This window comes from Ascidia mentula, chromosome 2 (assembly GCF_947561715.1).
Source record: "Ascidia mentula chromosome 2, kaAscMent1.1, whole genome shotgun sequence".
Lineage (NCBI taxonomy): Eukaryota > Metazoa > Chordata > Ascidiacea > Phlebobranchia > Ascidiidae > Ascidia > Ascidia mentula.
The window spans coordinates 16275987-16288169 of record NC_138567.1 but is presented as its reverse complement, the minus strand read 5'-3'; the positions used below and the strand labels follow the sequence as shown (position 1 = coordinate 16288169).

Genomic DNA, 12183 nt, shown 5'->3' with positions numbered 1-12183 from the left:
ATTGATCCAACATCCATATCAGTATTATTAATCCTTGACGTCGTTGAATACGATAAATCAGAAAACAATACTTTCTCTTGGTTGAGCTTTGCAAAAAAAAACTTTAAGAGCTATGTTAGATAACGTTCAATGGTGGCCCCCAAAACATTCTTTTTGATCCGCTGAGTGTAATGAGCATTATTGTGTTGCATTCAACAAACATGTATTTTGATATACTGCTATTTTTGCTGCCGGGCATACTAATGAATAAGAATTGTTCTTCTGGCATTTAAGTTTCTAAAGTTTTATTCAAAACCAACGTTCCGGCGAGACTTCTTCAGGGTTATGTCAACAGTGAAGCATCACGCGCATAAAACACTAAAAACGCAAGAAAAGCACAAGGAAAAAAGAATAGATAACATTGGCACCGCTTGCATCGTCACGTAAACCAGGTGTGTAGCAGGGCGTAACATTTGCAACAAGTTGTTATAAACAGCTGGAAAATACACACATTGCTCCTTATCGTTTACACAATAGTTGCTTTTGTGAATGTGTAGCGTATCTAGGAACAGACGTTTTGTATATTCGTCCTCCCTCTCTAGGACTCGGACCTCGTCGAAGTTAACTCGGTGGCCGAGTGTGGCAACGTGTTTTGCCAGTGCTGTCCTCTGGCTGTTCTTCGCTGCAACGTCGCGGCGATGCTCTTTTACGCCTTTGGGTTGGACCGTACCCTTCTCGATAGGGTGTGACACCATCCTGCCCAGTGTACTGTGTGGCTTAGTGTAGACCGCAATACCATAGTCCAACATTATACGCCTTAACGTGTCTGTTAAAACAGGTACATATGGCAAAACGATCGTACCGCTAGTTGGCGCTGTTCATTGTGACTATTCGAAACCACGTTTCGTCTGCCATCCGGCGAGACTTCTTCAGGGTGTCACACCCTATCGAGAAGGGTACGGTCCAACCCAAAGGCGTTGTATATTACATTCCATGCAAGGACTGTGGTGGAGCGTATATTGGTGAAACCGGGAAAGCGTTACAGACGCGGTTAAAAGAGCATCGCCGCGACGTTGCAGCGAAGAACAGCCAGAGGACAGCACTGGCAAAACACGTTGCCACACTCGGCCACCGAGTTAACTTCGACGAGGTCCGAGTCCTAGAGAGGGAGGACGAATATACAAAACGTCTGTTCATAGAGACGCTACACATTCACAAAAACGACCATTGTGTAAACGATAAGGAGCAATGTGTGTATTTTCCAGCTGTTTATAACAACTTGTTGTAAATGTTACGCCCTGCTACACACCTGGTTCACGTGACGATGCAAGCGGTGCCAGTGTTATCTATTCCTTTTTCCTTGTGCCTTTCTTGCGTTTTTAGTGTTTTATGCGCGTGATGCTTCACTGTTGACATAACCCTGAAGAAGTCTCGCCGGAACGTTGGTTTCGAATAAAACCCCAGAAACTTAAATGCCAGAAAAACAATTCTTATCATGTATTATGATGTTTTGTTGGATTGCATACCTTTAAAACAACTTCACTTCAAGCGTAATTGATCGATATACAATAAGTTAATACACACATAAACCCTTGCTTTATCAGTTTATGAAGTTAAAATTTATGTGACTGATTTAGGGCGGTTAAAGCCACAGGACACAGGGCATGATAAGAAAAGGCGACGATTGAAAAACCAGTTAGTTGCAAGTGGATTCACCGAGATTATTTTCCAGTTAAATAACCTCTAAGCAGGATTGTCATCGATCTGAAATCAAAAAAAGTTCGACTGAAAAGGAATACGATTTACTTATATCGTTGCTATATTTAAAAAGAATGTGGCAAATGTGAGTATGTCGAACAAATTGTGTTGGCAAAAAAACTCTATCGTGTGCGTTATGACATTCAAACAATTGCGAATCGTTTAAGTATCCCATCTATTGTGGTTTAATGATATCTCTCCTCTACACAATAGCACCAAAGTTAGTTGCTGAATATTTGCCTAAGCAACCTCCCACGTCTGTTTATGCCCCCTGTACGTCATAAGATCTTCCAGGAGGCTCAACAAATACTTGCTGTATATTGTCGCATCCAGAAGCAATAATTTCTTTTTTGACTTGGAAGAATATTAGGTTCCTATGTAAGTCACAAAACCCAGCAACGGTTATTGCGAAACAAGCGAAACATGTATTCGGCATAGGTGCATTATTGCACGGGGCCTTGAAAGCAGGATTTCTTTGGTTTGATTGCCATATTGGTCCTGTAGTTAGACAAAATGCCGTAAACAAACTCATCCCAAAAATTATACAAACAGACCCACGAGAAAGGAAACGATGGGTCCGGACCCCCCCCTTATGAGATTTTGGTCTGTTTTTATAGCTAAACAAACACCACTGTATTTTTTTGTCAAAATCCGCGTGAAAACCAGAAATTTTCTTTACCGTTGACCTAAAAATCGTGGTAGACGCTTAAACCACCTCACGGACGGGCGAAACGGGATTTCCCCGGTTTTCGTGATATGTTAAAGTAGCTTTTCAGACATGTTTGTTGGAAATATCATTCTTCCTGAACTAAAATAGTTATCAAGTCATTGTATAGAGGTATTTTAAAAGCAAGCAAAACATATTCCATCAACGAAACGTTTGTTTCGTTATCCACATGCTTCGGCAATGCTACACACGTCCTAAAGTATCAAAATTCTTGGTCTTTAGGCAAATCTACCAAAATACAAAATGCTCTTAGTGTGTAACAACGTTTTTGCATACACAAACTAAATATTAGAGTTATAATATTGCAAAGTCTTCGTGAATACTAATGTTGAGTAGCCACGCATGAAACGGGGAAGTCCCGTTTCGCCCGTCCGTGAGGTGGTTTAAGTGTCTACCAAAAATCGTATGTGCTAGCATGCGCTATTGTTTCCAAACAGGGAGCATTGTTACGAAACACGTGTCAATTGTCGTCAGTCTAACGACGAAACATCGTTTTTTAGTGTTCACGTTCTTGTAATGGCAAGCGGTTTATTTGCGTGAAAGTCAATTAGTTTAGTTGTTAAACACGTTGCCAATATTACGCATGTTGAAAACAACTGTTAGCGCTATCATGCTAGGAAAAATAGTTTTTATTTGTTTCTTTTCTTGATAACGTAAACCCACATTTAATCCCTTTTGGTTACAAATATATTCAGGCCTTTCTTTGTAAGTAGTTGAAATACGGCGCAAACACTTCCGCTTAAACTCGCATCGAGTACTCCATAGCGTTACACAATTGCGTAAGCCAGGAAGCCACCGTTATGTAACAATTGGCGCGAACACCGGCGTTCGTATTTTGCGTTTCTCGACCACAATTAACCTTAGTTTACACCTTAAATATGGGACCCCCTTTAAAAAATCCTGGATACGCCTATGTGTATAGAGCATGTAAATTCAACTAATATTAACGCTGGGTTACATTATTGCCATTGACAGTTGCTTTACAGCCACAATCTATTCAGGTGAAGAAGCTCAACCTATCCGGCAATCCGATAGGTGACAGTGGAGCAGCTTTGGTTGCAAAGTACATTCACAACATTGAAGATGTAGACCTGAGTGGATGCAAATTGACAAATGTTGGTGCTGAATGTCTGTCCAACAGCATCAAACCGTTGAAGAATCCGGTAAGCGTTTTCTTTTTAAAACCATTAAAACTGTGTCAGTCGTAAATCATCACCCTTTACTCAAAGAATGCAATAAACATGACTGAAAACAATGATTACGTTCACAACTCCTAGCACGAAACGTTTCGAAAAACTTTTCAGAAATGATCGCAGCAGACAAAGAAATCATAAAGTGTTGTTTTTTTTGGAAAAATTCTTTGTTTATTTGAATACGATAAATCAGCAAACAATACTTTCTCTTGGTTGAGCTTTTCAATAAACTATTTAAGGCACAGTCCTATAGAGCTATGTGAGAAGTTGGTAAAAAAAATTAACCACATATTAGATAACTTTCAATGGTGGTCCCCAAAACATTGTTTTTGATCCCTTGAGTGTAATGAGCATTGATGCGTTGCATTCAACAAACATGTATCTTGATGCTTTATTGGATTGCATACCTATTTAAAAAAATAAACAACTTCACTTCAAGCGTAATTGATCGATATACAATCAGCCAATACACACATAAACCCTTGCTTTATCAGTTTATGAAGTGAAAATTTATGTGACTGATTTAGGGCGGTTAAAGCCTTAGGACACAGGGCATGATAAGAAAAGGCGACGATTGCTAAACCAGTTAGTTGCAAGTGGATTCACCGAGATTATTTTCCATTTAAATAACTTATAAGCAGGATTGTCATCGATCTGAAATCAGAAAAAAGTTCGACTGAAAAGGAATACGATTTACTTATAACGTTGCTACATTTAAAAAGAATGTGGCAAATGTGAGTATGTCGAACATATCGTGTTGGCAAAAAAACTGTCGTGTGCGTTATGACATTCAAACAAATGCGTTTCATGCTTTACCTCGACATTTCCAAACACTCTGGTGACAGTACAACAAACTTCATCGTTTAACTCGCCTCATGAAAACCCCAGACTTGGAATGCAATAAATCATTAAGTTTCCAAATTTGTAAAATCAATATTTGTTCGAAACATTAATGAAACTCACACTGCCTTAAACATAAAAATGTACTTTTTCAAGCTGAAGAAACTCGACTTATCTGACAACCCGATTGGAGACAGCGGGGCAGCTTCGGTTGCAAGTTGCATTCATAAGATTGAAGATGTAAAACTGAGAGGATGCGACCTGACAAGTGTTGGTGCCGAACATCTGTCCGTCAACATATGCTCTTTGCATAATCCGGTAAGGGTGAACTATTTAAGTGTAGGGGCCTTCAGTGATAAATAAATACAAAATATGTTTTACCCAATATACCAAACAAACACACTGGAGGACGTATATCTGTGTTTCTATTAAAATAAGCTTCGCAGAAATGCCCACCTTGTAGTGTATCCTCCGTCACAATAGAAGCAGGACGCCACAGCAACCAGTGATGAGTAGGAGATAATTTTTCGGTTGAGTGAGCAGTTTCGGGCATTTTTAGTGGGATTTTGAGGGCCCATTCATTAGTGGTTTTATGAAAGATTCCTCATCTACGCATTCTGGTCAAAATTGGTCGCTGGACATGCGCATTATTGATCCCTGAGGGCTCCCTGTTGGACATTATTTGGGGTAAAAAAGCAACAAAAATGCAACTGAATTTTGCAGAAAAATGAATCGTTTAAATATCACATCTATTGTGGTTCAATGTTATTTCTCCCCCCCTGGGGGCGTTTGCAATCGTACGGGGGGCGCTAGGAAATAAATGACCGATTAGTGGGCGCTTGTTGACATGGCAAATTTTGTCTTATTGCGCAAGTCAGTGTTTCCCAACTGGTGGTACGTGTACAACTAGTAGTAATACGCGACCGCATTCCAGGTGGTACGTGAGTACCTTTCCGTAATTTTCGGGTATAGTTCGAATTCAAAAAATCGCAACTGATTTTAAAATTTCCGATAGTTCATCCCCTAGGTTACTTTGTAACAAACTAGGTGGTACACGACGAAATTGTTTTACCTTCAAGTGGTACGCAACCAAAAAAAGGTTGGGAATCACTGGCCCGAATAATTCAGTCTAATCTTTGTATAATTTATGCTACTTCAAAAAGGGTTTTTCTCGCATGCTGAACTAGAAGTTATCGATTCTGACGTTACAACGAATTTTATATATGTCATAATGTGTCATCAATAAACGCTAAATAAATGCTATTCGAAAATGAGGATTTTCGGTGTCATTCCACCAACGTCACCCATCGCATTAACTGACAAGCAACGAATAAATTCGTAATGTTTTTGTCTGTTCTGTTGGGCGTTGTTAAATGACCAAGGTGTTTGGGAGGCGGTACAGAAAAAAGTTTGAGAAACACTGGTCTAGTGGGCTGTACAGATTCAGTATGTTTGAAATCGGTGTCCTTACCCCACGACAGCCTAGAAACGGTATTTGCATGTTTTGTTTCAAAGGATTGTCCGACGGTTTAAGACGTTTTGTTTCTGTTTTTTCACCCAAGTTCTATCGGATTACTAGATATTATAAAGTGTAAACATTAAACCCGATGTTGAACAAGTCTGACTATTTTGTGGATATTTTCGCGGGTTCTACGTCCATTGGGAATATTTAAAAAGTCCTAAACTTTGAAGTTAAACGTGGAGCAAACTGACCTACGCTTTTAACAAAGGAAAGCAGAATGTCCCCCGTTACTTTTAATTTCATCCATTATCGTCGACAACATAAATACAATTTTGCTTGGATTTTTGCCTATTTATTCAGCTGAAGAGACTCTACTTATCTGGCAACCCCATAGGGGACATTGGGGCTGCTTCCGTGGGAAGATGCATCAAAAATATCAAAAATGTAGACCTGAGTGACTGCGACCTGACAAACGTTGGTGCCGAACATCTTTCAAAGAACATAGAAAAGTTGGAGAATCCGGTAAGCCTCAACCAACAAACCATATATTCTTTAAACTATCGTTCAAGAATTACACAGGTTGACATAACTGTTGTGTAAAAGTCATTAAACATTAAAATCTTAGACATAAAAGCTTCCATCGAAATAACATTAAATGTTTGCTTTGCTTGAACACTTCGTAAAATTTTCCAAACAAAACACTCTTGCCTCAGTTAATATTTGTGACATAATTATATCAACGTACTTTCATTTAATTTCATTCTTTGTTTTCATGTTTTGAGTTCCCAGGTTTTTATTTTGTCATTGATTTAGATGGAGTCTCTGAGACTTTACTCAAACAAAGGCTTGACCGATGAATGTGCTGAGTCATTGGCTGGATGTATTCACAACATAAAAGAAATTTCGTGCCATAGATTGTGATTTTACACAGGCAGGGTGGATAAAATCACGTCTAATGGCCAAGGAGTTGTTCAATTTTCATAAAGCTTCGTTTTCTTCTTTTGCCCAGAAACAGTGAGAATAAATATTTAGTTTCTGACGTCAACATATAACAAAATGGTGCAAATATGATTCCATTAAATGATTAAAGTAAACGAAAAATGCAACAAGACAATATTATTGTTGGTTAACGTAACAATTGCTAATTTGGGGTTTGTACTAAAAAGCTAATCTGCGTAGTCGTGCTCGATAGTTGACATAAATTTTATTATTTGAAATAACATTGGAGTTTGAACTTCGATTTTTGTGCACGTGAATCTCGTTTTTTTACTACAGTTTGAACACAAGTTTATCACTCTGCAAAGTTTTATTCATTGTTTTTATGATTTGTCTGAGGCATTTCAAAACTTCTGTGGCACACAGAATTGTTTACATAGTTTTTCAAAAGATGGTTATGCAAAACTTCTCTGCTGCGAGATTGTATTACCAAAAGCATTTTTTACTACTTTGTTTTTTAGTTTTCCTTTCCAGTCGGGTCGAAAGCAGTTTGTAAAATTTTTAAACTCACGCAATTGAAATTTCTAGTCGTCGTCGATAGGATTTTTCAACGATAACTAAATATTTCCTTTTTATTCTGGGAAAAAAATGTACACATTATTGTCGATCTCTTGAATCGAGATGTACCCTGTACAAATCTGTATCCTGAAGAAAAATAATTTATCATAATGTTGATTTCGCGTATTCTTCTCCAATTTAACTGTGAGTATCCTTTGTCAAATTTGTTGTGCGTAGGCTCCTGCCAATTCCTGGTACATTGATCTCTCATTCTGTAAAACGATATTGGTTATAAAATCAGAATATTGATTTAAATAAAGTAGCTTCAAAATGAGTAATTTTATTTGATTTCTCTACGAAAAATTGACCGAACAATCCATTAATCTTTTTGGTCATAAGATATAAATATGTCCAAATTAGACTATTGTCCTAATTTCTTCTTTTTTGACCACACTGAGATTTAAACACGGGATATCCACCAATGCTGCCTTAGGAGGTGTGGTGTTTTCTGTTTGGCGCCACTAGTGTCAACCTCGTATGCCTCTTCTTGTTGTCCTTTGTTGGTGTGAAAAAAATGCTTGGTTTTAAATAATAAATAATTTTTTAAATAAAATTTTGTTATGTTGATATTTTAGGTTCGGCAACTTCCAACATCAGCTCATAGCAACGTCACAGATATGAGTAACAAAAAAAAATATAAAAAATACAAAGTAAGAAACCATGGGGTTTGTAATAAACAGTGAACACAACTATTTTCACTTCAATGTTAATTATTTGTGAGGAAGTTTCCCGAGTCCAATAAATTATTCGGGCAGTTACAAACTCTACTTCATTATTTGGAACTTGGAAATTAACTGGTCGGAAATGAGAGCCAATGCTTATGTGCTAATCACTGTAAAGCAGACGTTTCAAACACTATTGTGGAAGCCAGTTCACACTGGCCTGTATACCAAGTGGTCCAGTTTTGTTCCATTTTTCTGCAAACGGAACTTGGTTAAGTCCCTTCTACAAAGGAAAAACGCATTTTTAAAAATCTTTACCACCCAAACAAAGATCCGATTTTTCTATAAAAATACAACAAATTTGATAATAGTTGACTCACTGATGCTAAAGACCGCATATCAGTATTTCTATCAAAAAAGTTTCACCCGCGGGGAATGCCCGTCCTCTGTCACAAAGAAACTCAGTTACGTCACAAGGCAACCGGTCAAATTTATGGTTGAATGAGCAGGGAGTCACGTGCTGTTGCCAGAGCGATTTTTAGCTTTACATGAGGTATTTGTTATGTTGATATTTTAGGTTCAGCAACTTCCAACATCAACTCATAGGAACGTCACAGTCATGAGTAATAGGGAATTTTAAAGTGAAACAAACACTAAGGAACCCAGAGGTTCGTTATAGGTATTGCAGCAGTTTTGTGCATAATTTTACAAGTTTTTTTGTAAGCCATGATACGACATAATAACATCGATCCATGATGTATTGCTACGGTCATGTGATTATGCTAGCCTTCTTCGTGAAGTAAACCAACGTCCCAGCGAATAAAATTCTCAGAATAAAACTTTGAAGCGTTCGATTACTTGCCTTAATATTATTAATGCGCTATCTGACTCAAAAGAAATCCAATGCTAGTAAAGCGACAAAAACCGAACCTTCATATAATAACAGTCTGACTCCAAATAAAGCGCAACAAAATATGTACGGAATTATTCTCTGTTTCTTACCAGTTTAAATATATGTAGCTCTGTTGACAATGTATTCGACGGCTAACCTCTCACACACAGCATACAATACGTCTCACTGATAAACGTAACTAAAAATCCGCGATGTTTTATTCGTACTGTTTCAACGTATATGTATCAACATAAGTCTCAACATATATATATCTTAGCATTGTATATCTTGATTGGAATTGTGACGGCTTATAAAGAACGAAGGTGTAAGAGAAGAGAGAAAGAATGATTAGATGTTCCAAGCAGTGGTTGTTATCGGCGGTGCAGGTACGAGATCGGTGATTGCAAAACAAAGGGGAAGCAAAAAAAACGAGAAAACAATACCACAATACATGCAACGGGGTTTGGTGACAATGTGGCGACAGTCTGACGGTTTGAATACATTGGCGGTGAATTTAAACAAAATGCGGTTACTACAAGGAATTTTTTAACGACCAACACGAGACGCTACAACTTGTTCTATGTAAACAACTTGCAGGCGGAGTTGACTGGTTGTTGACTACACTTATAACAAAAAAAATATTGTTTTCTTTATATTGTGCGCTACGCTATTATCTTCCAGACAAAGATTAGGCTCATGGTAAATAATTCGTAATGCCAAGATGTCCTTGTGTCTTATTTCCATCGCATCTACCGAATGCTGCTACATCACTGTTAGCACATCTAAAACTTGTCTTTGATCGCCTGCTACACTTTTTAAGATGAACTTTTAAACGTTGAAATCAACCGATTTCTCTACAAGTTGTCACATATTTAGGAAACCTTTCCAAGAAACACCCGATCATAATGTTGATTATTCTTAACTCATTTACCTCTGCAGTATTTCTTGTCAGTCATTCGTTGTGCATAGACTCTGCCAAATCCAGGTACTCGACCAATTGCGTGATCCCTTGTTGAACCGAAAACGAAGTCATCGTGTTTTAAAGTTACAGGGTAATTCATTTTATGTTTGATATTTTTGCAACGCAATTAAATATCTTTGTTTGCTAAAAATAAAATAAATTATTAAAATTCTCGAACAAAGCACGCGACAATAAGATGTTATGTAATAGTTTCTGTTTTTACTTAAGTAATTACACAAAATATTACATGCTACATCAGCTGTTTTACCTAGAAAATGACTCGTTTGCACCAACCATGCTTTGCTTTTAGCGAAATTCTACGGTTATGTGATTATTCTAACCTTCTTAAACAAGCAAACAAAATTCTCAGGGAGATGACGTATGTTTTCTCAACCTGCAAAGACAATCACGTGATCATGGCGATGCGTGGAGCGAAACTAAATTCTCTATCGTTAACCGTTGGTTAAAACATTTCTGTTCGACTTGTTTCATTTGTTCTTACCTAAAGTTGTACGTTTTAATCCAAATCAACGTTAGAAAGTCGTTGATCAGTTAAACTCACATTCAATAGTGTTGCAAATTTCAATATCTCCTTTTTTAATTCGAAGTAAACTTTACCTTAATAATTGGATCTCACTCATTCGGTAAAACGATATTCGTAAAAGTTAGAATATTGATATAAATAAAGTAGTTTCTGAAAATAACCTCACTTGATTTATTGAGAAAAAACTGACCAAAAATCCATTATTTTTTTATCATTGATTCACATTTTTGTCCACATCGGTATTTGAACTCAGTATACTCTGACCAGGAAAACCCCTTTTCCCATTAAATCAGAAGTTCACATGGAGTGAAAACTGTTGACGTAATTTACAAACGTAACAATAGCTCGCTCTTATAAAACTCGCACAGGTAAACGTGTCTGCATACAATGAACGGCTTTTAACGCTAGATGTCGATCGAGAGTCTGTCACCGTCAAAACTCTGGTCTGCTGCCAAAAAGGCTTGCACATGTATTGCGCTCAACACAAATAAGAGATAAAACGTAAAGTGTACAAGCTGTGAATACACCTGCTGCTCCATTTTCGATTTTTGGCATTGGATGCATTTCCAAACTCACAATCTGTTGCTGCATTCCATGCCACACGAATTTAGAAGCAATGAGCTGGCGGGTATCTCGATTGTATAAGTGTGACAAATGTACAATTTAAAATTTTTTGCAACGAAGTCTGAAAAAACAATGGGGCCAGTGACATCTTTGAAAACACAGCAGCCCTGGCCACACCACAAGAATTGTCGCGAAACTGAGGTTGGAAACCGTACGGTATCCGAATTCCGGATGAAGCTGTGCAGTTACAAAGACAGTCTTTCGGAAATTCAGTGAAGTGTGCTGAGGTCGTCAGCGGCCTGGATTGGCTTTTCATTGGTGTTCCACACATCTTTGGTGACTCACAGGTGGCGATTAAATGACGCTGTTGTCACAAAGACCAAAAATTCTTTTCTGAAACACAAAAGTCAACGGTTTATAGTCAGTACAAGCCGCAGAACTCCTCCCAGGAAATAGTGAAATGGAAAACTGACAGGTATAAGTGAAGAAGTCAAATGCACTGCATACAGCTCGGGTGGTCGAGGAGCATTGACTGAAAGAGGCGAAATCGAAACACCATTAACAAATGCTTCGACAATGCTACAAATAATGTTTGTGACGTGGCAGCAGCGAGAGCAGTATAGTTAACAGCAGAAAAGGAAGTTGCAAAAGCGTCTCTCGTGCAAGTAATGTCTTTGCTTCCACGAATGCTGAATAGTCAAACGATCGTTTCAGACGACTTGTTTTGCTTTCGCCAAACGCTAACCTGTCATGGTTTTAATTTTTGTTGAAACGACATCCTGAGTAATTCCAAATTACGAAAAATATAATTACACCTGTCTTGGAAACATTCTGTGGGGCAACTGGAACCTGGTGGTAGCCACGCATAAAGTCGATCGTTTAAAATATAAGTGATCCTGCCAAAAAATCATGATTTCGAAACCAAGTGCAGAGGTGAAACCCATGGGACGGAACATGGAAATGTTACGTGGCGAGAGAGACTTTGATGGCAACTTCTGTTTTGCGATTTGCCGCTAAGTCTGTGACTATCAAAACCATGTCTTCGTC

At 38.0% G+C, this 12183-nt stretch overlaps 1 protein-coding gene across 16 annotated transcripts in view; it reads left to right on the top strand.

Moving 5' to 3' along the window:
• LOC145890428 (NACHT, LRR and PYD domains-containing protein 12-like) overlaps positions 1 to 12183 on the top strand; it is a 481386-nt gene that overhangs the window by 284828 nt on the left and 184375 nt on the right. For 10 of the 16 annotated variants that reach the window (XM_082981485.1, XM_082981471.1, XM_082981484.1 and 7 more), the window contains 3 exons: positions 3466 to 3627; positions 4654 to 4815; positions 6320 to 6481. The exons of 1 other annotated variant lie outside the window; for it this stretch is intronic. In XM_082981485.1, coding sequence (XP_082837611.1) covers positions 3466 to 3627; positions 4654 to 4815; positions 6320 to 6481 — 486 coding nt within the window. The remainder of the gene's footprint in view (positions 1 to 3465; positions 3628 to 4653; positions 4816 to 6319; positions 6482 to 12183) is intronic. 5 more of the 16 variants (XM_082981483.1, XM_082981488.1, XM_082981498.1 and 2 more) reach the window with 3 other exon arrangements.